The sequence below is a fragment of the Amblyraja radiata genome, chromosome 7, assembly GCF_010909765.2.
Source record: "Amblyraja radiata isolate CabotCenter1 chromosome 7, sAmbRad1.1.pri, whole genome shotgun sequence".
NCBI lineage: Eukaryota > Metazoa > Chordata > Chondrichthyes > Rajiformes > Rajidae > Amblyraja > Amblyraja radiata.
Genome location: NC_045962.1, coordinates 2,448,310 through 2,475,305, shown reverse-complemented (window position 1 = coordinate 2,475,305; position 26,996 = coordinate 2,448,310). Strand labels below are relative to the sequence as shown.

General features: G+C 47.3%; 1 protein-coding gene across 6 annotated transcripts in view; it reads right to left on the bottom strand.

Moving 5' to 3' along the window:
• Window positions 1-1,331: 1,331 nt before the first annotated feature.
• Window positions 1,332-26,996, bottom strand: part of LOC116974930 (mucin-5AC-like) — a 127,471-nt gene continuing 101,806 nt past the window's right edge. For 2 of the 6 annotated variants that reach the window (XM_033023543.1, XM_033023544.1), the window contains 7 exons: window positions 25,690-25,842; window positions 24,326-24,421; window positions 18,224-18,319; window positions 8,812-8,907; window positions 7,506-7,583; window positions 6,721-6,827; window positions 1,332-1,848 (listed from right to left, as the gene is read on the bottom strand). In XM_033023543.1, coding sequence (XP_032879434.1) covers window positions 1,750-1,848; window positions 6,721-6,827; window positions 7,506-7,583; window positions 8,812-8,907; window positions 18,224-18,319; window positions 24,326-24,421; window positions 25,690-25,842 — 725 coding nt within the window. In that variant the 3' untranslated portion in view covers window positions 1,332-1,749. The remainder of the gene's footprint in view (window positions 1,849-6,720; window positions 6,828-7,505; window positions 7,584-8,811; window positions 8,908-18,223; window positions 18,320-24,325; window positions 24,422-25,689; window positions 25,843-26,996) is intronic. The other 4 variants (XM_033023547.1, XM_033023546.1, XM_033023548.1 and 1 more) reach the window with 3 other exon arrangements.

The following is a 26,996-nucleotide window of genomic DNA, read 5'->3' as shown; positions in this document are numbered from 1 at the left end:
ATGTGTGTATATATATATATATATGTGTGTGTGTATATATATGCATGTGCGTATATATATATGTATATGTAAGGTACACAAAAATGCTGGAGAAACTCAGCGGGTGCAGCAGCATCTATGGAGCGAAGGAAATAGGTGACGTTTCGGGCCGAAACCCTTCTTCAGACTGATGTGTATGTGATATGTATATATGTGTGTGTGTGTGTGTGTGTGTGTGTGTGTGTGTATATATATACACACCAGCCCTCCCGTGTGAACATGGGACCCAACGGGTCGCACTTATGTCTGTGTGTGTATATATATATATATATATATACACACACACATACATAGTCTAGTGTATATATATATATACTAGACTAAGTGCGACCCGTTGGATCCCATGTTCACACGGGAGGGCTGGTCCCCCAACACAATATTCCACCTCTCCACCAATTCCAATATTGGTGGCCAGTGGGAGAGGGGGGGGGGGCTTTCTGTAGTGCTGGTATGGGTGTTGTGGGCTGAAGGGACTGGTCTCCAGAGGGCTGGTATTGACATTGTGGGCCAAATGGATTATTGGGGTGGCAGCTCAGTCACTCAAGCCTGATGTGCTGGCAGCTTACTCATGGCTGGTGGGCTGGCAGTTGACTCACGGCCATTCCTTGATATTCAATTCTCCCATCCCTCTCTCCCCCCTCACCCACCCCTCTTCACCCCCATCTCCCCCCCACCCCCTCTCACTTGCACCACTCCCCGCTACCCCTCTCGCACCCCCCTACCGCTCTCCCCCCCTTCCTGCCCTCCCCGCTCTCCTCCCACTCCCCACTCTGCTCCCCCTCCCCCTAGCCCGCTCTTCTCTCCCTCCCAAATCTCTCCCGTTTCCTCCTCCCCCTCTCCCCTCCCTCCCCTCCCTCCCCTCTCCCCCCCCGTCTCCCACCGCCCCCCCCCCCCACCCCCGTTGGGGAAATAGTCTGCACTTGGTCTAGTGTATATATATATATATATATGTGTGTGTGTGTGTGTATATTGATGTATAGTATAGCTATTATAGTATTCCATGTATGGTAATAAGTAATAAACCAGTAAGTGATTTGCATCCTTGTATAGTAATAAGTGATTTGATCAGATAGCAGGCAAACCAAAGCTTTTCACTGTACCTCGGTACACGTGATGATAACAAACCTAAACAAAGTGCATCATACTGCATGAATCAGGATTAAACTCCAATCACTGGCCATTTTACTGACCAGATATTATCCTGTAAACCAAGACTGTGTCCTCACTTTCAACAACAACACCAAGTTGTGAGTCAATAAACTCTTTATATTAATCTTTCTCCACGTTTGTTGGGAATATGTGTGCATTTATTTTTTAGTTACTTTTCTTTTAGTTACATAGTGTGTAACATTAGTTAAAAGAAAATAGAAAGACATTCTTGATTGGCAGACGACCTTTACATGTAACAGCATACAGAAATAATATTGCTGCTTGAATTAAACACATTATTGCATTATTACATTTAATCAACATTGAGAAATTATCAAAGCTGTAATTGACAGAATTACAGAATAATGTGAACATCCAGAGATTGCAGAATAACTATCAGCTGGAAGCTAATTCAGTCAACATTTTTCTCTTGGCTTCCCCACCACCACTCACCAAAACAGAAATGAATGAACATAATATCTGATGAAGTAAAATAGAGATACATTCCTCCCACCACCATCCTGTCATTCATCAGATGATCACAATCCACGATCTTCCCGCTCAATTCCCTTCTCTCTTGCTGCGTTTCCTGGTCTGTTGATCAATGTCCTTGGGCAGGAAGTACTTGCAGGGGAATTGCTCTCTCAGCATCTGACGCACCTGTGGACCAGTGGAAGGGGACAGGTGTATCGGTGAAGAACCAGAGTGGGACCGCACTATGTGAGGATCGTGGTCCAGAGCAGGACAGCAGAAACCCCCTCCCCTCATCACCCACAGAATGTCTGGCTTAACTCCAGAAGATTTGTTTCCCTTAAACCAGGACCAACTCCCACAAACACGACGTGAATTCCATTCCTTCCTTCCAAATCAGACGTCCCATTCCTCACAAACTAGGAAATGTCACCGTGCCCCCCTCCCCACCAGCCACGGGTATTCCCACCCCATCCCACAGGGGAATCCTACACCCTCTCCCCCTGTACCAGGGAGATCTCCTCTTCAAAATCCTGTACTTCATTCCCTCAAACGAGGGGAAAATGCTTTCCTCTCAGCCCCTTCAGCTCATTCCAGTGATTCTGACCCCTTCAAACCATGAGATTCTCCTCATCCTGGTTTGTCCCCCATCTCCTCAAACCAGGACAATTACTTTCTGTTACAACAGAGCAACTCACTTCCATGCAGACCCATGGAACCAACCCCTGCCCGCAAATGAATGCAGTGGATTCACATCTCCAGAACAGGCTGTAGTAGTTGAGTTTAGTTTAAACATACAGCATGGAAACTCGGTCAGTGTCCACGTCAACAATGTTCACACTAGTTCCATGTTACCCGCCTTTCTCAGTCACTCCCTACACACATGTGGTAATCTACAAAGGCCAATTAACCAACAAACCTGCCTGTCTTTGGAATATGGGAGGAGCACCAGGACCACGCGGTCACTGGGAAAACGTTCAAACTCCACACAGACAGCATCCGAGGTCAGGATTGATCCCTGGTCTCTGCCGCCTGCGGCCCCACATGCTGCACCACCCCAATGTCTCCTTGTCTTCTCTCTTACCCACAAAATTCTGACAAAGGATCGTTGAGTTAAGACATTACTGTTTCTCACAGACGTAGAACTGTACAACATGGAAACATGTCCCTCTGCTTTCATTTCCATGCCGACCAATGCAGCATTCTGGGATAGCCTTATTTCTTAAAGCATAGTAGAAGAATCAGGCCATTCGGCCCATCATGTCTGCTCCATCATTCAATCATGGCTGATCTATCTTTCCCTTTCAATCCCATTCTCCTGCTTCATCCTGTAACGTTCGGCAGCTTGTCAGAACCTGTCAATCTCCGCTTTAGAAATACCCAGAGACGTGGTCTCCACAGCTGTCTGTGGCAATGAATTCCACAGATTCACCACCCTCTGGCTATTTGCCTGCATTTAGCCCATAGTCCTCTAAACAGTTCCTTTCAATATAGTTGTCCAAATTTATTTTGGATGTTGTAATTGCATCTGCTTCTGTAGCTTCCTCTAGCAGCTCATTCCAGATACGGACTACACGTTGAATGGGAAATGTTGTCCCTGAGGCCTCATCTTAAACCTTTGCCCTCTAGATTTTGAATCCTCTACCCTGAGAAAAAGACTGAGTGTTCACTCTATCCAGGCCACTCATGATCTTGTACAACTCAATAAAGTCACCTCTCAGTCTCTTACGCTCCAAAGAAAAAGTCCCAGCCCATCCAGTCTCTCCCCATAATGCAAACTCCAAACCCAGGTAACATCCAGGTGAATCTCCGATGTGCCCTTTCCAGTTTAAGGACATCCTTCCTGTAGCTGTGTGACCAGAACTGTACACAGTACTCCACGTGTGGTTTCACCAACAACTTGTACACTTGCATCATGATTCTCCTTCTACAATGTTGCCTCACCTGCTTGGTGTCTCCAGCATTGTGTACACCCCTTTTACTCACCATTGGAACATCCAAACCTCAAACCTGTGGAATTCTCTACCCATACAACAGTAAGTTTGTTTCTTAAAAACAATGGTAATTCACTAGTCCTATTTATAAACCAGGAGATTCTTTCCTGCTGAACTCAAAGATATCCTTCCCTGATTACACGTGGGAAAAACCTCTCCTTTACAAACAGGCAAATCTTTTCTTTTTTTTTTTTTTTTTTTTTTTTTTATATATTTTTTTTTTATTAAAGGTAATCAATTACAATGCTTCAAACAACTTTATATCAAATTAATTCAATTTGCATTAAGTAAAACACTAATAATACTTATCTACTATTTTTTTTTAGAAATAATGATAGAAAAAGAAGAGAACAGTTATAAATCATTAAGAGAGTGATTAAATAATAATTTGATTATATATAAGAAAGAAAAGAGAAACGAAAAAAAAAAATAAAAAAATGAAAAACCACAATATGTATTGTTAATAACACTACTACAAGTGATAGTATCAATAAAGACATATATGTTAATTCCAATATAAAAATGAATTATTCTCACCAAATCCCGCAGGGTGCACGCCGAGCTGTGTTGCCAAGAACAGCTACTTCTCTAAATACTGTATATATGGAGACCATATCTGTTCAAAAGAATTATACTTGTCCAATAGGACAAATCTAATTCTTTCCAGATGTAACGTCTCCATCATCTCTGCTGCCCACATTTTGGTTGTGGGGGATAATGTTCCCTTCCAAAATTTCAATATGATTTTTTTCCCAATTATCAAACAGTAATCAAAGAAATTTCTTTGATTTACTGTAAGTGATAGATGTAAATCCGGAATTCCAAATATTATTAGCTTTGGGTTAGGGTCCAATTTAACTTTGATGACTTCAGAAATAACTTTAAAAATTTCTGTCCAGTAATAATTCAATTTAGGACATGTAACGAAACTATGTATTAAATTTGCCTCTGCTTTCTTGCACTTATCACAAATAGCGGAGAGATTCGGAAAAATACTATTTAATTTAGTTTTCGAATAATGTAACCTATATAATACTTTAAATTGTATCAATATATGTCTGGCGTTTAATGAACACCGGTGTATTCGTTGTAGACTTTCTTCCCAGTTTTCTTTTGTTATAGCCAATCCCATTTCATTTTCCCATGCTTGACGATATATTTCCGTTATTGGATTCTCCTTATCCAAAATGATGTTATATATATAGGCTATTAATTTTTATGTATTTGGATATAAATTAAACAGTTCGTCTAACAGTCCTGCTTCTTTATTTTTATAATCTCAAAGATATCCTTCCCTGATTACACGTGGGAAAAACCTCTACTTTCCAAACAGGCAAATCTTTTCTACTCAAAACATTAGCAATCCCGTATCACCAAACATGGTAAAATCAAACGGTGATCATCTCCCCCAAACGATCCATTCGTAAATGTCGACGGATGCTGATCGGAGATCGCCAGTGTGTCAATGAGGGAATACCAATGATATCTGGTGACGGTCAAACAACTACAGAAGGCAAAGTACGTTAACTGGGGCTGGCCCATTAATGCTAATTGTGGATGGAGATTCAAGGAGAAGGAATGATGGGGAAACAATGATAACTGTGTTTAGCTCACAGACCCTTCGACACTGAGGCCTGTGAGTAGTGCTGTGCTGGGCCCATTGCTGTTTGTCACCTATATCAACGGCTTGGAAGAGAATGTACAAGGCATGATGAGTAAGTTTGCAGATGACACTAAATATATGGTATTGTAGACAGTGAAGATTGTTATCAAGGATGACAGTGGAATCTTCATCAGCTGGACCAGCGAGCTGAGGAAAGGCAGATGGCGTTTCATTCAGATAACTGGCAGGTGTTGGATATTGGGAAGTCAAACAGGGGCAGGACTTTGATGGTGAATGGTAGGGCTCTGGGGAGTGTTGTACAGCAGAGCCCGAAGATCTACCTCTAACTCTCTATTTAAACCATCCAGTGAATTGGCCTCCACTGCCTTCTGTGGCAGAGAATTCCACAGATTCACAACTCTCTGGGTGATGAATTTTTTCCTCATCTCAGTCCTAAATGGCCTACCCCTTATTCTTAAACTGTGACCCCTGGTTCTGGATTCCCCAACGTCAGGAACAGTTTTCCTGCATCTAGCCTGTCCAATCCTTTAAGAATTTTGTATGTTTCTATAAGTCCCCTCTCATCCTTCTAAATTCCAGTGAATACAAGCCCAGTCGACCGATTCTTTCATCATATATCAGTCCCGACATCCCGGTATTCCTGACATAACCTCGTGAATCTACACTGCAGTCCATGAATCTGAAACATGTTCTGTTTTGGTCATCCTGCTATAGGGAGGATGTCATACAGCTGGAAAAAATGCAGAGAATGTTAATGAGGCTGTAACCCAGCCTCAATAGCCAGAGGTGTAGAGAGGGATTGGACAGACTAGATTCCTTGGAGCGCACTAGCAGGTTGTGGCTTGTTCTTATCAAAGATCTTATAGCAGAGCTATAGGATCTTTGTTTCTTATAGAAGTGTATAAAATCATGGGGGAATAGCTAGAGTGAATACACAGAGGCATTTTCCCAGGATAAGGGAAGCAAGAATTAGAGGGAATACATTTATGGTGAGAGGGGAAAGATTTAATAGCACCCTAAGGGGCAAATGTTTTCACACAGAGGATTGTGGGTTTACAGAATGAGCTGCCAGAGAAGGTAGTTGAGGTTGATACAATAACAGCTGGTAGGAAACATATAGACAGTTACAGTACATGGACAGGAAAGGTTTAATGGTGTATGGGCCAAATGGGACATCTTAGATAAGACATCTTGGTCAGCATGGATGAGTTGGGCAGAAGGGCCTGATTCAGTGCTGTATGACTCTGACTTTCTATGAGTCGCTTGTTGAAGCAACATTGACCACAGTAGGAATGAGGTTGACTGTGAATGGTCAATCGGTACTAACTGGGGAGGAAAAGTCAGTGTGAATAAAGGATGAACAAACACTGCTGGCCGGGCTGGGTGGGGGTCACATTAACGAGAAACACCAACATGAGAACAACTGTGGAGTGAAGCTCTCACCTCCTGGAGATAGGCCTCCTTCTGCTCAGCCGTGTCCAGCTCACTCTGCCCAATGTACAACACTTGGACTTGGTCGATCATCTTCTCACACTCCTCATCCCACCAGTCTGGAAAATCAAGAGTCTTCAGTCACTCCGCTGTCTGAGCAAGGCCCACAGGCAGCAACACGGACAGTGTGGGGGAGATGGGGACAAGATCACATCCCAGTCTACACCGGCCCCTCTACTCCAGTGGGGGAAGTGGATGGGAATGTGACTGGGACAAGATCACATCCCAGTCTACCCCGGCCCCTCTGCTCCAGGAACAATCAATGCTTGTAGTGAACACACACTGCCTCCCACCACCTCCCCTGAGAAAGAAAATATTTGTAAAAGCTGTTTAAAAGACATTTGTGCAGGTACATGAATGGGAAAGATTCAGAAGGTTGTGGCCAGACAGAGGTAAATGGCAGCAGCTTGGATTGAGCATCTTGGTGGGCATGGACAAGTTGGGCCGAAGGGCCTGTTTCTGTGCTGTGTGACTCCACGACTCACACTTGGACTACAAGTAACCCAGGCGAGTGGCGAGGAACATTCTCTCCCCTGACCCACTGACCCTACCCTGGTGCTATGAGCAGAAGGGCTGGAGGAAGGGGATCCCCCCCATGATCCAGGAGACTTCTCCTGCAAACTCCAACCAATGTGATTATTAAGCAGACCATCAGCCGGCCTGATGTTTGGGCTCCGGGCAGAAAGGGAATCTGTGAACAGCTGTCCCGATGGTTCCTGCGAGATCTCAGCAGGTACCTGGTCCAATGTGCGGTTTGCACTCGGCATCCGACGGCTTGTCTTCCCTGCCTTCTGCACTTGTCCCTCTGCCCGCATCTGGAAGGAGAGAAGAGCTGAGTGAGACCTGGAGCAGTGGAAATGGCCCTGGGCCGGGATGAGACCTTCCTGTTTCACCCCAGTGCCTCCGGGACCAGGCTGGGTGATGGACTGTTCAACAGATACAGAAATCCACTGAGATAGACTGTGGATGGTGAAAGGCTGAAGAACACAGAGTTCTGGAGTACTCAACAAGTCAGGCAGCATCTGTGGAGGCAGAGATAGAACCAATGATTCAGGCAATTAAACTAGCCATGATGTGTAAAAATGCAGCTTCCTCCTGAGAAACAGAGCAAAGGACTGTGGGAGAAATGGTGAGTGGTGCCGAGAGTGAACAGAAGAGAGAAGGGTAAATGAGGCAAGGAAGTCAGAGAGTGAGACAGAGGATCAGGTGTGTGTAAGAGGAATTATACCATTCGGCCCATCGAGTTTGCTCTGCCATTCGATTGTGGCTGATCGATTTTCCCCTCTGAACCTCATTTTCTGCTTTCTGCCCGTAACCTTTGATCCCCTTACACATACAGAGCTGTCAAATTCTGCTCTAAATACCCAATGTCGGCCTCCACCGCCGTCTGTGGTAATGAAACCCACAGACTCACCACCTTCTGGCTAAAGACCTTCAGTCCCAGCTCCAGCTATTTGCTGCACACACTCCCCCAGTCATCCTGAAGCCACACACTCCCCCACCACCCCCTGAGTCACGGACTGTGATCTCAGACCACCGGCCTCCCCGTGCCCAGCACCCTGCGTTGGCGGTCAGTCCCGGCTGTAATCCTCAGTGACGTCCCCGTCCACATCCCTGGTCCACACCCCAGCACAACACTGACCCAAACATCCCCAGTGACCACTGATCTCCCCACACACCACTCTCACCCTCACCCCCACTCTCACCCCTCTCCCCCACTCTCACCCTTCACCTCCCCTCTCCCCCTCTCCATTCCGTCACCCACCAAACCCCAGGCCTCACTCACACCCTGTGCTCCGGCTGCCAACCCACCTCACATGGCCACATGTCCCGCCATCAGACCCAGGGGCTTATGGTTCACGGTGGAAAAGGGCATGAAACGTTCCAGAGATGGGGACACTTTGGCAGAGGGGAGGGAGGAAGCCCTGAGGCCGTCATTCACCCGCCCGCTGCACTGTGCGTCCAGCAGGTGAACAGGTCGACGAGAGGGTCCAGGGCACAGAGTGAGAGATTGAATGTCCCCACTGACACAAGACCTGGTACCTGAGGATGTGTCTCCCTCTGGGACAGGGGACGGTTCCTGGGTGGTCTCTCCAGCGGCTGGTCCTCCCGTCTCTTCCTTTGTGGACGTCTCCGGGTCTGGAATAAAGGAATAGAGACGGTGGAAGTGGAAAACAGAAACAGGGCATCAGACTGGGACAGGGGTCTGGGGAATAGATGCCGGGTGTGTGGAGAAACAGGGCATCAGACTGGGACCGGGGTCTGGGGAATATAGAGCCGGGTGTGTGGAGAAACGGGGCATCAGACTGGGACAGGGGTCTGGGGTATAGATGCCGGGTATAACATATAACATATAACAATTACAGCACGGAAACAGGCCATCTCGGCCCTACAAGTCCGTGCCGAACAATTATTTTCCCTTAGTCCCACCTGCCTGCACTCATACCATAACCCTCCATTCCCTTCTCATCCATATGCCTATCCAATTTATTTTTAAATGATACCAACGAACCTGCCGCCACCACTTCCACTGGAAGCTCATTCCACACCGCTACCACTCTCTGAGTAAAGAAGTTCCCCCTCATGTTACCCCTAAACTTCTGTCCCTTAATTCTGAAGTCATGTCCTCTTGTTTGAAACTTCCCTACTCTCAAAGGGAAAAGCTTGATCACGTCAACTCTGTCTATCCCTCTCATCATTTTAAAGACCTCTATCAAGTCCCCCCTTAACCTTCTGCGCTCCAGAGAATAAAGACCTAACTTATTCAACCTATCTCTGTAACTTAGTTGTTGAAACCCTGGCAACATTCTAGTAAATCTCCTCTGTACTCTCTCTATTTTGTTGACATCCTTCCTATAATTGGGCGACCAAAATTGTACACCATACTCCAGATTTGGTCTCACCAATGCCTTGTACAATTTTAACATTACATCCCAGCTTCTATACTCAATGCTCTGATTTATAAAGGCTAGCATACCAAAAGCTTTCTTTACCACCCTATCTATATGAGATTCCACCTTCAAGGAACTATGCACGGTTATTCCCAGATCCCTCTGTTCAACTGTATTCTTCAATTCCCTACCATTTATCATGTACCTCCTATTTTGATTTGTCCTGCCAAGGTGTAACACCTCACAATTATCAGCATTAAACTCCATCTGCCATCTTTCAGCCCATTTTTCCAAATGGCCTAAATCACTCTGTAGACTTTGGAAATCCTCTTCATTATCTACAACACCCCCTATCTTGGTATCATCATTGGAGAAACAGGGCATCAGACTGGGACAGGGGTCTGGGGAATAGATGCCGGGTGTGTGGAGAAACAGGGCATCAGACTGGGACAGGGGTCTGGGGAATATAGAGCCGGGGGATACTGAGTGAGGGACACTGCGGGTCTGTGGGAGATATCACGGTGTATCTCAGTCCACAGATGATCGTCCCAGCCAAGTTATTGATACAGGCTGTGACTCACCGGGGCCCAAGCACTGAGCCCTCTTGTACCCACACGTCACTGCTGCCAACCTGAGAATGATCTGCTTATTCCCACCTGTTGCTCTCTGTCCAAAAGCCAATTCTCAATCCATGTCAGTGTGTGAACAATTCCATGTGCTCTGACCTTGTTGACCAGCCTCTTGTGCAGGAATTTATTACAAACCCAGAAGTCTCCGGAATGTGAGAGGAACGGGGTGGGGACGGGACGGGCCAGCGGTGTGTGTTGATTGGGCAGCTACACAGGGCAATGATGCTGTGTCTCTGTTGCCTCAGGGTGAGTCAGGATCGCACTCCAGGCTCGGGTCCCTGCGGCATCACTGATCCTGAGGGTCGGGGAGGGCCGACCGTCTGAAACTGTTCAATCTTCAATCTCACAGTCTCTGTGCAGCCCTCACTCATCCCAGCCTCCCCTCTGCCACCACTCCGTCCCAGCTGTCCCTCATTCCACCAATGCCCCACCATCAGTACCCCACACACACACCCAGTCACCGTTACCCTCACCCACGCTCACTCCCTCATCACTCACTCTCTTCCTGCTCTCTCTCCCCTCCTCCTCACTCCCACTCCCCCCTTCTCACTCTCATTCCCTCCCCGCTCTCACTCTGCCCCCCAGCTTTTATTCGCTCTCACCCCCCCCCCCCTCACCTTAAACCCATGTTCTCTGGTTCCTGATTCCACTACCCTGGTACAAGATTGTACATTCACCCCATTAATTGGAACATATCCCTCTAAACCTGTCCGATCCATGTCCCTGTTTAATTGCTTCTTAAACGTTGTGATAGTCCCTGCCTCAGCTTCCTCCTCCGGCAGATTGCTTCTTACACCCACCACCCTTTGTGTGGAAAATATCCCTCTCAGGTTCCTATAAAATCTTCCTCCCTCCACCTTAAACCTATGGCCCCTGGTTTTCGATTCCCCCACTCTGGGCAAGAGACTGTGGGTCCAGGTAATAAAGTCCCAGCCTGCTTAACCTCTCCCTATAGCCCAGACCCTTGAGTCCAGGCAAATCTTCTTTGCACCCTTTCCAGCTTGACAACATCTTACCTATAACATGGTGCACAAATCTGAACAGAATACACTAAATGCAGCCTCACCAACTTCTTGTACAACTGCAACATGACTGACCTACTTCATACACAATATTCTGACTGATGAAGGCTAATGTGCCAAAATACCTTTTGACCACTCCATCTACCCGTGACCTTCAAGGAACTATGTACCTGCTCTCCAAGATGCCTCTGCTCTTCCCAGAGATCTACCATTCACTGTCTAGGTCCTGCTCATGTTAGACTTCCCAAAATGCAACACCTCATATTTCTCTGTATTAAATTCCATCAACCATTCCTCGGCCCACCTAGCCAACCGATCAAGATCCTGCTGCAAGTTTTGACAACAATCTTCACTATCTGCAATCCCATCCACTTTTGCATCATCTGCAATGTTGCTAATCTTGCCATGTACATTCTCATCCAAATTGTTGATATAGATGACAAACTGTAACGGGTCCAGCACCGAACCCTGATGTTAGGGCCTTAAGCACCTCTTCGACCGTAATACTGACTGTTCTCAAGACACTTCCATTGACTGCCCCAAGTTCCTCAATCCTCCTATTTCTCGCTATTTTAAAACAGAGGAGGAATACTCATTGATGACCTTGCCCATGTCCTGTGGCACCACACAGAGTTGATGTTTTGATTCCTGATGGGCCCCACTTTCTCTGGTTACCCATTTCCCTTAGTTTAGTCTAGTTTATTATTGTCACATGTTCCGGGTTAAAGTGAAAAGCTTTTGTTTGTGCGATATCCAGTGAGAGAAAGGATAATTACAATCAAGCTGTCCACAGGTAAAGGATACAATGTTTAATACAAGTCTAGTAATCACAAGTCACAGGACTCCAGTCTGTAAAACAACCTTCCTTCCATGAAGCCAATTCCGTATCCAGTCAGCTAGCTCTCACTTGATCCCATGTGATCTAATCTTCCAGAGCAGCTTACCATGCAGAACCTTATCAATGGGTTTCCTGAAGTCTATATAAACAACGTCTACAGCCATAGGTACGTATGTCACCCGTTTGGTTACTTCTTCAAATATCAATCAATTTAGTGAGACTCGACCTCCCACATACAAAACCATGCTGACTATCCCTAATTAGCCCCTGCTTATCAAAATGCATATATATCTTATCCCTCAGAATCCTCTCTTACCTCCCACAGATGATCTAACTTACCTCGCACAGATCATATACGCACTGATCTATAATTCCCAGGCTTTTCCCGTGTCTGTCTAATGATTCAGATATCTCAGCTCGGGATCCCACAATTTCTTCTCTATTGGAGTGAAATGAAGTGGAATTCATTGTCACAGACGGCTGTGGAGGGCAAGTCAGTGGGTATTTGTAAAGTGGAGATTGACAACTTCTTGATTAGTTCAGGTGTCAAAGGTTATGGGGAGAAGGCAAGACAATGGTGTTGCGAGGAAAAGATAGATTATCCATGATTGAATGGTGGAGTAGACTCGATGGGCCGAATGGCCTAATTCTGCTCATGACTTATGAACTTCTCTCATTTCCCACACTGTCCACAGATATATTTGATCAGGCCTGGGAGATGTATCCACCTTCATATGCCATAAGATGCTCAAGACATCCTTGACCATAATACAGACTGTCCTCAAGACATCAACATTACATGTCCCAGGTCCTCCATGTCTTTCTCAATTATAAAAACAGAAGAGAAATACTCCTGGAGGACCTTGTCCATCTCCTGTGTTTCCACACATAGTTTAACACTTTGGTTTCTGAGGGACCTTATTATCTCTATAGTTGAGCAGGAGTCTTTCTCTCAAAGTATGTACGTATAAAATATTTTTGGATTCTCTGACCCCTTTCAACCTTCTGCCCCGTGGATCACAAACAGTGAGATTAAGCAACAACACATCATCCAAAATAATTCTCAACACTGGTGACCCACATGAATGTGTTCCCAGTCCCTAAATACATTCCCTATACAATGACAACTGTGGGGCCAAATTCTGCACTAAGTTCATCGACAGGTTTGAAGATGACAGCAAGGTGGTGGCCGGATGGATCATGAACAATGATGGGATGGAACGTACAAAGAAGATAAAGAGCTTAATAAAATAGTGGCACGACAACAACATTTCTCACTCGATGTCAGCAAGTTGAGGGATCTAGTTACCGACATCACAAAGGGTGGTGGAGTATATGCCTCAATCAGCATCAATGGTGCTGAACTGGAAATGTATTAGAGCAGGGTAAAACAGGGCCAGGAAATAGCTCAGGCCGATAGCATTAAGGACAACCCCAAGATATTTTATGAATAGATAAGGGGGAAAAGGCTAACTAGAGAGAGAGTGGGACCCCTCAGGAATCAATGCGGTCAACTCTGTGTAGAGCCACAGTAGATGGGCAAGGTCGTCAACCAGTATTTCTCCTCTGTATTTACCGAGGAGAAAGACAGGAGGATTGAAGAACTTGGAGCAGTCAATGGAAGTGTCTTGAGACCAGTCAGTGTTGTGGTCCAAGTGATGCTGAAGGTACTATTGTGTATGAAGATAGACAAATCTCCAGGGCCTGATCAGATATATCTGTAGAAATTGTGGGAAACCAGAGAGGAAATTGCGTCAGCCTGGTTAATATTTACTAGGAGTCTTTAAATACAGGAGAGGGGCCGGAAGACTGAATGGTGGCAAATGTTGTGACTAGAAAGGTCGATGAGGGCAGAGCTTTAGATGTTGTATGAATGGAATTCAGTAAAGCATTCGACAAGTATCCTAATGGTCGGTTGCTCTGGAAGGTTGGATGGAATGGGATCCAAGGAGAGATAGCTGAATGGATAGAAAATTGGCTTCATGGAAGGAAGCAGAGGGTGATGGTGGAAGGTTGCTTCTTGGACTGGAGACCTGTAACTAGTGGCGTGACTCAGGGTTCAGTGCTTGGCCCGTTATTGTTTGTCATCCATATCAATGATTTGGATGAGAACATACATGGTAAGATTAGTAAGTTTGCAGATGATACAAAAGTGGGTGGTTTTACCGATAGTGAAGATGGTTGTGAAAAATTGCAGCAGGATCTTGATCGATTGGGCAGGTGGGCCGAGGTGGATGGAATTCAATACAGAAATGTGAGATGTTGAATTTTGGGAAGTCTAATATGAGCAGGACCTACGCAGTGAATGGTAGTGCTCTAGGGAGTGTTGTGGAGCAGTGGGATCTAAGAGTGTAGGTGCATAGTTCCCTAAAGGTGGAGTTACAGGTAAATCGGGTGGTCAAAAATGCTTTTAGCACATTGGCCTTTATCAGCCAGAGTATCGAGTATATAAGTTGGGAGGTCATGTTGCAGTTGTTTACGACGTTGGTGAGGCCACAATTACAGTATTGTGTTCAGTTCTGGGCACCGTGTTATAGGAAAGATGTTGTCAAGCTGGAAAAGATAGAGAGAAGATTTACAAGGATGTTGCCAGGGCTAGAGAGTCTGATCTCTTGGCAGAGGTTGAGTAGGCTGGAACTCTATGCTTTGGAGCACAGGAGGATGAGGGGTGATCTTCTAGAGGTGTATGAGATCATGAGAGGAATTGATTGGGTAGATGCAGTCTCTTGCTCATAGTAGGTGAATTGAGGCCAGTGGTCTGAGGTTTAAGGTGAAGGGGAAAATATTTGTTTTCTTTTTTTTTTTTGTTTTGTTTATTTTATTAGAAGTTAATACAGTACAAAACAGTACAGTTGAACCTAATTTTAGGTGCCAACTATGTCATACCGTAATCCATTCTATGTACAACCTCTAGTTTTATGTTTTGAGAAGGAAGTAAGCAAGACAAGAAATAGAAAACAATAGAAAGGGGAAAAAGAGGAAAAATAGATGGTAGAGAATAGAAAAATGTGAAGTGTGTATATAAAAAAAAGTAAAAGTGGAAAGTAGAAATAGGAGAGAAGGCCCCTTAAAAGAGAAATGTTCAAATCTTTATTCGGAGATGTAGATCTATCGAACATGAACTGTCGAGCGGCATGAACTGAAATCAGCAATCTTTACGGTACCGCTGCATCACATGATTCCAAAAAGTCGATGAAAGGAGACCAACTCCTTAAGAATTGGTCATATTTATCTATTAGTCGGAGTCTCATTTCTTCAAGGCGTGCTATGTCCATCATATTCCTAATCCACATTTTAACAGTTGGTATGGTTGTATTTTTCCAAAATTTAAGTGTCAATTTCTTTCCAATTATTAACCCATAATTTAAAAAAAAGTTTTGGTCTTTATTTAAATTGATATCTTCTACTATTATTCCAAATATAATCCATTCCGTTTTAGGTTCTATTGTGGACTTGAAAAGCTTTGTAAATATATCAAATATATCGCTCCAAAATTTATTTAACTTTGTACATCCTACAAATGAATGTGTTATATTAGCGTTTTGAAACGAACATTTATCGCATCTGGGAGAGACGTTTGGATAAAATGTATTCAACCTTGTTTTTGAATAATATAGTCTATGTAATAATTTGAATTGAATTAAATTATGTCATGCATTAATAGAACAATTATGTGTGTTCATCAGATACTTTTCCAATCTATCCTTCGAGATCTTTATCATTAGCTCATGTTCCCAATCTTCCCTTAGTGCTTCTGTTGAGGGTAATTCTCTATTTAATATCTATCTATCTATCTTTAAAACTGTGTTGCTGCCGCCGTCCAGCATCCGCCGTCCGTCCGTCCGGCTGCCGTCCGCCTTTCTTCCTTTGATTCCTTGCTACTCCGAAACCAGACGCAGAATCGCCAAGATCTTTTCCATTACGGTAGAGATTTCACTTTTCTTTCAAAGTATCCGCGCCTGATTACATTTCTTCGTGTTTATGTACACATTTTTAATCAAATCCTCCCCCCCCCCCCCCCCCCCCCCCACAATTTCAAAAGAAAACTGCTTCTCACCCATAGAAGCAGCCCCAGCCCCTGGTGAACGTTCCATCGTGTGATGTCACAATGCCCAATGCTCAAAGACATTCTTGCCATAGAGGGAGTACAGAGAAGGTTCACCAGACGGATTACTGGGATGTCAGGACTTTCAAATGAAGAAAGACTGGATAGACTCGGCTTGGACTCGCTAGAATTTAGAAGATTGAGGGGGGATCTTATAGAAACTTACAACATTTTTAAGGGGTTGGACAGGCTAGAGGGTGTGGAGAGAAGGCAGGTACAGGATACTGAGTTGGATGATCAGCCATGATCATATTGACTGGAGGTGCCGGCTCGATGGGCCGAATGGGCTACTCCTGCACCTAATTTCTATGTTTCTAAGTTCCCCTCTCGTCACCCCTCTCCCTCTCCCACCCATCCCTCTCTCCCTCACCCCCCTTCACTCTCTACCCCACCACCTTCCTTCTCTCCCCCGCCCCCTTCCCCTACCCCTCAGTCCCTCTTCCACCACTCCCCCTACCCCTCCCTCCCCACTCTTCCACTTCTCAACCCACCCATTTCCATCACCCACCCCTCTCTCTCCCCCTGCCTTCCCCCTTCTTCCCCACTCTCCCCCAACCACTCCCTCCTCCTCTCCGTCCCCATCCCTCCAGCCCCCACACCTCTCTCCCCTCCCCTCCCCATCCCTCTCTCCTCCCCCTCCCCCTCCCCTCTCTGCTCTCCCTCTCATCACCCCTCTCCTCCTCACAACCCCATCCCTTTCTTCCCCCACCCACATCCCTCTCTCCCCACCCCCTTCCCCCTCTCCCCACCCCCTTCCCCCTCCACACTCTTTCCCCTCCCTCCACACTCTTCCTCCTCTCTCCTCTCCCTACCCCCACACTTCTCTCCCCCGCCCCTCTCTCCTCCCCCTCAACCTTATCCCCTCCTCCTCCCACGCCATCCCTCTATCCCACTCCCTTCCCTCTCTATCCCACCCCTTACCTCTCTTCACCTGCCCCCTTCCTCTCTGTACCTCTTCCACCACCCCCCCTTACCCCACCCCTCTCCATCTCACTGCCCCACCCCTCACTCTCCCCCTCCCTCCCCGCACCCCTCTGTCCTTCTTCCATCACTCCCCCAACCCCTCTCCCCCTTCCTTCCCACTCTTCCACTTCTCTCCCCCCTTCCCCCTCCACACTCCCTCCCCACTCTTTCCCCTCATTCCACCCACCCCTCTCCCCTTCCCTCCCTCCTTCCCTCCATCCCACTACCCCTCCCCCACATCTCTCTCCCCCATCCCCCTCTCTCACCCCCTACCCCGCTCTCCTTTCCCTCCCAAATCTGTCCCGTTTCCTCCTCCTCCTCCTCTCCCCTCTCCCCTCTCTCCCCTCTTCTCACCCCTCCTCCCCCCACATGTGTGTTTGGGGGGTGGTTAATGTGAGTGTGATGCCGCAGTCCCCCCCCCCCCCCGCAATCGCCGTTGGGGAAACAGACCCAACGGGTCTGCACTTGGTCTAGTATTATTATAAAAGTATGATATTAGTTTTTGTGAATCAGCCTTGATATTCATTGCTTTTTCTAAAGGGTCTAAGAATATAGTTTGAAATCTATGTATATATTTCTTCATAAAGTCACATATCTGTATATATTTAAAATATTGATTATTCTTCAGTTTAAATTTTAATTTTAAATGTTGAAACGATAACAGTTTGCCCAAATCCTACATATCCCCTACTTGCCTAATCCCCAGTCTATCCCATTGTTGATATGTTTTGTCGATGAGAGATAACTTTTTCTCACAATGGGTGGTGGATGTATGCAACAAGCTGCCAGAGGAGGAAATTATGGCAGGGACCATCCCAACATTTAAGAAACAGTTAGATAGGTACATGGATAAGACAGGTTTGGAGGGATATGGACCAAATGCTGGCTGGTGGGATGTGTGGCTGGAACATGTTGGCCAGTGGGTGAGTTGTTTCCACACTGTATCACTCTATGACCCCATGACAGGGTTAATGAGGACAAGTGAAATGTGTGAGAGGGTTTGGTACCTGAGGATGTGTCTCCCACTGGGACAGAAGCCGATTCCTGGACGGATTCTCCAGTCGATGATCCCTGGGTCTGTTCCACTGTGGACATCTGGGAATCTGGAATAAAGGAACAGAGACACGGGAGTGTGGCAACACTACAACAGGTCATCAGATAGTCAGCGGAGTTTGGGAATTGGAGGACTGGGTCTGTGGAGAGAGCAGCATCATCCAGTCTCCTTTCACCCACTCTCCTTCCGAAATGTCTGTCACTCCACGTCACTCCCCTCAGTCCGAGTCGGGGTGAATTTGAGGGATCGGCCACAGTCACAGATTATAGAGCACGGAAACAGGCCCTTCTGCCCAACTCATCCATGCTGACACATCTCAGCTAGTTCCATTTGCCCACATATTGGCCCAAACTCCTCTAAACCTTTCCTGTCCATGTACATGTCAAAATGACTTGTTATACCTGCCTCAACTATCTGCTCTGTAAAATGTAGAAACAAAGACTGCAGATGCTGGTTTATACCAAAGATAGATAGTGCTGGAGTAACCTAACGGGTCAGGCAACATCTGTGGGTCTGTTCTCACTGAGTTACTTCAGCTTTTTGTGTCCATCTCCAGAGAAAACAATCCAGGGTAGTCCAATCTCTCCTTAAAGCTAATGCCCTCTAATCCAGGCAGCATTCTGGTAAACTCCTTCTGCTCCTTGTCCAAAGCCTCCACATCACTCCTGTAACTGGGCAACCAGAACGGCTATAGGGGGGGTGTTCAGATTCAGATTCAGATTCAATTTTAATTGTCATTGTCAGTGTACAGTACAGAGACAACGAAATGCATTTAGCATCTCCCTGGAAGAGCGACATAGCAAATGATTTGAATAAATAATAATAAGTGATAATAAGTGTCCGGGGGGGGGGGGGGGTGATTGGCAGTCACCGAGGTACGTTGTTGAGTAGAGTGACAGCCGCCGGGAAGAAGCTGTTCCTGGACCTGCTGGTTCGGCAACGGAGAGACCTGTAGCGCCTCCCGGATGGTAGGAGGGTAAACAGTCCATGGTTGGGGTGAGAGCAGTCCTTGGCGATGCTGAGCACCCTCCGCAGACAACGCTTGCTTTGGACAGACTCAATGGAGGGGAGCGAGGAACCGGTGATGCGTTGGGCAATTTTCACCACCCTCTGCAATGCCTTCCGGTCGGAGACAGAGCAGTTGCCTTACCATACTGTGATGCAGTTGGTAAAGATGCTCTCGATGGTGCAGCGGTAGAAGTTCACCAGGATCTGAGGAGACAGATGGACCTTCTTTAGTCTCCTCAGGAAGAAGAGACGCTGGTGAGCCTTCTTGATCAGAGTTGAGGTATTGTGGGTCCAAGAGAGGTCATCGGAGATGTTGACCCCCAGGAACCTGAAGCTGGGAACACGTTCCACCTCCGTCCCGTTAATGTGGATGGGGGTGTGCGTGCCGCCCCTGGACTTCCTGAAGTCTACAATGAGCTCCTTGGTCTTCTTGGAGTTAAGGGCCAGGTTGTTGTCAACGCACCATGCTGCTAAGTGCTGGACCTCCTCCCTGTAGGCCGACTCATCGTTGTTGCTGATGAGGCCAATCACCGTTGTATCATCTGCATACTTGATGATGGTGTTAGTACCATGTACAGGTGTGCAGTCATAGGTGAAGAGGGAGTAGAGGAGGGGGCTCAGCACACAGCCCTGTGGAACGCCGGTGTTCAGGGTGAGGGTTGAAGAGGTGTGCTTGTCTAACCTAACAGACTGGGGTCTGTTGGTTAGAAAGTCCAGTATCCAGTTGCAGAGGGAGGGGTCGATGCCCAGGTTACCGAGTTTGGTGATCAGTTTTGATGGTATAATGGTGTTGAATGCTGAGCTGTAATCGATGAACAGCATTCTTACGTAAGTGGCTCTGTTGTCGAGGTGGGAGAGGGCGGAGTGAAGTGCCGTTGAGATGGCATCCTCCGTACTCCTGTTCTTGCGGTAGGCGAACTGATAGGGATCCAGTGTGGGGGGTAGGCAGCTTTTGAGGTGTGCCAGGACCAGCCTCTCGAAGCACTTGGTGATGATGGGGGTAAGTGCAACTGGGCGGAAGTCGTTGAGGCTTGCCGCAGTGGAATGTTTTGGCACCGGCCCGATGGAGGTGGTTTTAAGGCACGTGGGGACAACTGCTTGGGCAAGTGACAGGTTGAAGATGTCAGTCCAGACATCTGTCAGCTGCGCAGCACAGGCCCTGAGCACGCGCCCGGGGATGCCGTCATGGCCAGCAGCTTTACGTGCATTAGTCCTACTCAGTGCCACGAATACGTCGTAGGGGGTGAGTGTGAGGGGTTGGTGATCGGCAGGTAGCACAGCCTTGATGGCTGTCTCTAGATTGTCCCTGTCGAAGCGGCCATAGAAGTGGTTAAGCTCCTCAAGGATGTGGGGGTGGTGTTGGAGGGTCTGTAGTCCGTGATGGCCTGGATGCCTTGTCACATGCGTCGGGGGTCGGAGTTGTTGTTGAAGTGCTCCTCAATCCTGAGCTTATGGCAGTGCTTGGCCTTCTTGATGCCCCTCTTCAGGTTAGCCCTGGCTGAACTGTAGGCTCGAGCATCGTGTTGCACGTAAGGTCATCAGGTCAAAGGGCGTGATGCACGGACCAGCACAATCCATGTGGAGGACATGGCAGCTTCCGGCATATACTGTTAATACACAGAACACGTACTTTCTTACCCGTTAAAAACCGATGATAATGTCATTTTTTGCGCTGTAAATAATTGTGGAAATCGGGGTAAGCGTGAGAGACATTTATCCTACTTCAGAATTGCAAAAGTGAGGAGAAATGATGGTAGAGAGAAGCGAGAGCTGAAGGGACAACAACAGCTAAAGTGCTTGGCGAACATTGGCCGTACAGATATCGAGATTGAAAATATTGGGAATTATCGAGTTTGCTCACTGCATTTCATCAACAGTAAGGCATTATTTGTGTTTTTTCTTGATTCCTTTGGTATCCAAAAACTTTCAGGTGATAAATCTGGCTGTAAAATTTTAAAATTTCCCAGGGTTCTCATGTGGGTTTTTACACGCAAAATGAAAACTCTACTGAAGCTAAATTTATCATTAAAAACGAGTGGTGTGTGGAAAAGTAAGTTTTCTATCATTATGCTATTGAGATGTATATTTTGGCAAATAATAAAATGTCCTGACAGCTTAAATACCCACTCCCTTTCAATAGGATATTGTAAATTTGCTGAAGTTGATTATGTCCAATTAACAGCTAACAATTATGCCATTCCTTGGCTTGCATCTGAGTAAAATGTAATTCGAAACACACGTATGTTTGAAATTTTTTTAATGATAAATTTAGCTTCAGAAGCGTTTTCTTTTTGCATGTAAAAGCCTACTTGAGAACCATGGGCGATTTAAAAATTTTACAGCCAGATTTATCACATCTGAAACTTTTTAGATACCAAAGGAATCAAGAAAAACCACAAATAATGCCTTAGTTGATGAAATGCAGTGAGCAAACGCGATAATTCCCAATATTTTCAATCTTGATATCTACACGACCAATGCTCGCCAACCACTTTAGCTGTTGTTGTCCCTTGAGCTGCCACTTCTCTCTACTGTCATTTCTCCTCACTTTTGGAATTCTGAAGTAGGATAAATGTCTTTCACGCTTACCCCGATTTCCATAATTATTTACAGCACAAAAATTGACCACTTCGGTGGTTTTTAACGGGCCCACTACGCTGGAAACAATGGTAAATGCTTACCTGCAGTTCATCGCGTGTACTCCAGTTGGCGTAGCGTGGCAACAGCACAGGTCACCGGTCGTGACCCGACTGCCGTGCAACCTCCCTATAACAATACTCCAAATGCAGCCCAACCAAAGTCCTATGTAACTGCAACATAACTTCCTGACTTCCCGACCGCTGACTGCAAGCAGAATCATATGCCTACTGTATTACTGTACCTACTTGTGTTGCCACGTTGAGATTGTTAAGGACGTGTACACCAAGACCCCTCTGTTCATCAATGTTCTTCTTGACATTAACTGTATAATTCCCTCTTGCATTTGACCTCCCAGAGTGCAACACCTCACATTTGTTTGGATTAAACTTCATCTGCCACTTCTCTACCCACTTCAGTAACTGATCTATATCCCACTGTATACTTTGACAGCCTTCCTCACAGTCCGTACCTCCACCTACAGTATATTGGTGTCACCTGCAAACGTACTAACCAACCCACTTATATTTATGTCCAAAAAAAGCCACAAAGTGCTGGCGTAACTCAGCGGGTCAGGCAGTATCTCTGGAGGACATGAACTATCCATTTTCTCCAGAGATTCTGCATCATCCACTGTTACTCCAACACTTTGCATATATATATAAATATGGTCATTTACGAAAAAAAATACAAAGTGCCACAAAGTTGTAGTAACATAATGGACACTCTGTGTTGGACATAAGTTTAAGATGAGAGGGGATAGATTTAACAGGAACCAGTGGGGCAACTATTTTCATTCAGAGTGTGGTGGGTGTATGGAACGAGCAGCCAGATAAAGTGGACACAAAGTTCTGAATAGGTCGGGAAGTCAGGAAGTTATGTTGCATTTACATAGGACTTTGGTTGGGCTGCATTTGGAGTATTGTTATAGGCGTCCTGGTTGCCCCATTACAGGAGTGATGTGGAGGCTTTGGACAAGGAGCAGAAGGAGTTTACCAGAATGCTGCCTGGATTAGAGGGCATTAGCTTTAAGGAGACATTGGACAACCCTGGATTGTTTTCTCTGGAGATGGACACAAAAAGCTGGAGTAACTCAGTGAGACCGGCAGCATCTCTGGAGAGAAGGAATGGGTGACGATTTTGGTCGAGACCCTTCTTCAGACTGAGAGTCAGGGAAGAGGGAGACTGGAGATATGGAAGGGTAAGGTGTGGTAACAACAGATCAAAGCAGACCATGACAAGCAAAGGTAGACACAAAATGCTGGAGTAACTCAGCGAGACAGGCAGCATCTCTGGAGAGAAGAAATGGTCAAGCAAATGTTGAACGGTTCATTGTTAGCAGGGGGAGGGGGAGGGAAGGTGACAACAAGGCTTAATATCAGTAAAATTAATCAGGAGGACAGTGAAACGAGTCAGAGAATGAAGGTGGGGGAGGGACGGAGAGAGAGGAAAACCAAAGGGTTATTAGAAGTTAGAGAAATCTATTATCAAACCACTGGGTTGGAAGCTGCCCTAACGAAATATGAGGTGTTGTTTCTCCAATTTGTGTTGGGCCTCACTCTGACAGTGGAGGAGGCCCAGGACAGAAAGGTCAGTATGGGAATGGGAGGAGGAGTTAAAATGTTTAGCAACCGGGAGATCTCGTTGGCCTTGGCGGACTGTGCGGAGGTATTCAGGTGATGTTTTCTCTGGGTTGTCGAGGCTAAGTATAGATCAGACAGAAGTATATAAAATTATGAAGCAATGATGGGGTAGCCATTTAGAACTTTCCCCCCAGGGTGGAAATGTCAAAGACTAGAAGGCACAGGTTTAAGATACAAGGTGCAAAGTTTAACAGATGTGGGGGGCAAGTCTTTTACACAGTGGTGGGGGCCTGGAACGTGCTGCCAGAAGTGGTGGTGGAGGCTGATACGATAGTGGATATTACGTTTTTTGGTGAGGCATGTTTGTATGCAGGAAATGTAGGGATATGGATCACGTGCAGGCAGAGGTTCAAATTGGCATCATGTTCGGCACGGACTTTGTGGGGTGATGGGCCTGTTCCTGTAATGTCCTGTTTAGTTTAGTTTGGAGATACAGCGTGGAAACAAGGCCCTTCAGCCCACCGTGTCCGCACTGACCAGCGATCCCCGCACACTAACACTAAACTACACACTATACTACACACCAGGGACAATTTACAATTATACCAAGCCAATTAACCTACAAACCTGTACGTCTTTGGAGTGTGGGAGGAAACCGAAGCACCCAGAGAAAACCCACGCAGGTCACGGGGAGAACGTACAAACTCCGTACAGACAGCACCCATAGTCAGGATCAAACCCGTGTCTCTGGCGCTGTAAGCCAGCAACTCTACCGCTGCACCACCGTGCTGCCTTTTTCTATGTTCCATGCTCCCCACCACTGATACCTGAGCTTGCAGACCCTGCTGGGTCACTAGTTAAACCCGGACCAGAGTCTCCAGTCCCTGCTCCCTGGGGTTCCAGAGTTGTGTCCAATGGTGGATCTGGAAGAAGAGAGAGGAGGAGGGACAGGGAGGGTAAAAGAGTAAAAACACATTGAACAGCTGATCAGGAGGGAAGTCGGCTGCAGAGACCAAGAGTCACCAGTCCGTGCTGACAGCAACACACACCAAATCTCACAGGTCCCACATCTCACCTGGAACATTACACACTCCTCCAACACGCTCCACGCCACGCTTCCTTGTTCCTCCTCGACTCTCCTACGGAGCTCTATCCCTGGATCCTGACTAAATCCATCCTTTTCCCGACTCACTCACACCCCTCACCCAATCCGCGCACACGCTCACTCGCTTCACCATTCAGCCCCCGCCCCCGAGTGTCAGTCAGTCAGTCACCAAAATACATTTTCCACAAGCTCTCCACTGACTAACCCCCTCATCCCGCAATCTCCAGTCACGCATTCACTTCTTAGGGCGGCACAAGGGGCAGCGGTAGAGTTGCTGCCTCACTGCGACAGAGACCCGAGTTATATCCTGACTATGGCTGCTGTCTGTGTGGAGTTTGGTGAAAGCGTGTATTCCCCGGGCTCCGGATATGCTCTCACACTCCTGGTCGCGCGGTTTGTAGTTAATGGGGTCTGTATCCCGTGCTAACTTCCCCTTGCCAGATAGGCACATTTACGGGCGCCCTGCCGTCGCCACACTGTCCCACTTCAAGGGCGTTCCGTGCCGCCCCACGTCAATGTTCCTGGCTATACTCATCTACGTCAGCCATCCACCCAATACTCATCCACGGGGTTACTTACAGCACCCCCAGCTGAGCCCAAATCCTCTTTGTATGGCTGTGGAAACAGAATTTCGTTTGAGCCTCACTGAGGCTCAAATGACAATAAAATTGTATTGTATTGTATTGTATTGTATTGTATTGTATTGTATTGTATCTCCCCGTCCCCACTCCCACCTCCACTCACTCCAGACCTCCCCCTCCCCACTCTCCACCATCAGCCTCTGCTCACCAGAAATTCGCCTCACCTTTTCCCAACCTCCCTTCACCCCCCAATTACAAGCCTCCTCCCACAAACCCCCTACTCCCCTTCTGATCCTCTTCCGCACTCCACACACCCTCCTGTCCATTACAGACCCCCTCCTCCCCTCCCTCTCTCCAGATTTCCTCACCCCACACCCCAGCCTCTCTCCTCCATCTCCTCGATACCAATATTCCTCAAGTCACCCTCCCCTGCCCTTTCCCCACCAGCACGGACGTTTGTGGTCAGAAATATCAATACCTGATGTCAGATAAAAACCATCAATACCTGAGGTTGTATCTGGTTCTGGGACGGTGGACACATCCTTCCGGGGTTCAGCTGCTGTTTCCTGGGGTTCGGCTGCTGTTTCCTGGGGTTCGGGTGTTTCCTGGGGTTCAGCTGCTGTTTCCTGGGATTCCCCAGTTGGTACGGAGGCTGGATCTGTAATAAAGTGTGGACAGACAGTGGGTGTAGTGTGGAAATAATCCAGCATCTCTGCAGGATGGGAGCAGAGGGAAGTGCACGGCCGACACCAGTCTCTGGTGACACCAACGGTCCAGCCCTCTCCTGCACCGTGTATCCTGACACCCCCAGTACATCCCACTCCACAGTGGAGTGACCGTTACTGCCTCCCAGCTCCTCCACCCCACACACCTCACACATTGGGACCCGTCCCTGCGTCACTCCGCTCTGCTCCCCACTCCCTCTGCTCCTCACCCCCATCATTCCCGTCGTCACTCTGCCCTCATTCCCCTCCGCTCGCCCCTCCCTGCCCTCTCACCTCCTCCTCCACCCTGCCTCTCCCTCACCCACCCTTTCCCTCTCTCTCACCCCCTCTGTCCCACTCCACCCTCTCCCTGCTTCCCCCTCACCCCCTGGCTCACTCGGTCTCGGTCTCGGGGAGGGGAGGGGACGGGTCGGTCCTGAGGCGAGTGAGGGGAGGGAACGGCCTGGTCTTGGGGAGGGGAGATCCCAGGAGGAGGGGATAGGGGACGGCTCAGGTTGTGGTTCGAGGGGTGGTCTTGGCCCCGGGGGGAGGAGAGGTGAAGACTCGGTCATTGGGGAGGGGTTGTGGGTCAGTTTGGGTCCCTTGAGGCAGGGGGGGGAGTATAGGGGATATCTCGGTCCCAGGGAGGGGGTCCCAGGCTCGGTCCCAGGGGGCACAGTGGGGGACACTGCGGGTCAGTGGGAGATATCACGGTGTATCTCAGTCCACAGATGATCGTCCCAGCCAAGTTATTGATACAGACTGTGACTCACTGGGGCCCAAACACTGAGCCCTCTTGTACCCACACGTCACTGCTGCCAACCTGAGAATGATCTGCTTATTCCCACCTGTTGCTCTCTGTCCAAAAGCCAATTCTCAATCCATGTCAGTGTGTGAACAATTCCATGTGCTCTGACCTTGTTGACCAGCCTCTTGTGCAGGAACGTACTAAATGCTTTCTGAAAATCCCCCACAGCCCAGTCACTGGTTCCCTCATCTGTTCTACTGGACGTGTCCTCAATGTGCTCCAGGGACAACAGTGTCTCTGCTCAATCCTCAGATTATTTCACCACATGTCTGTTACTCCAGTAATACCCCACTGATCCAG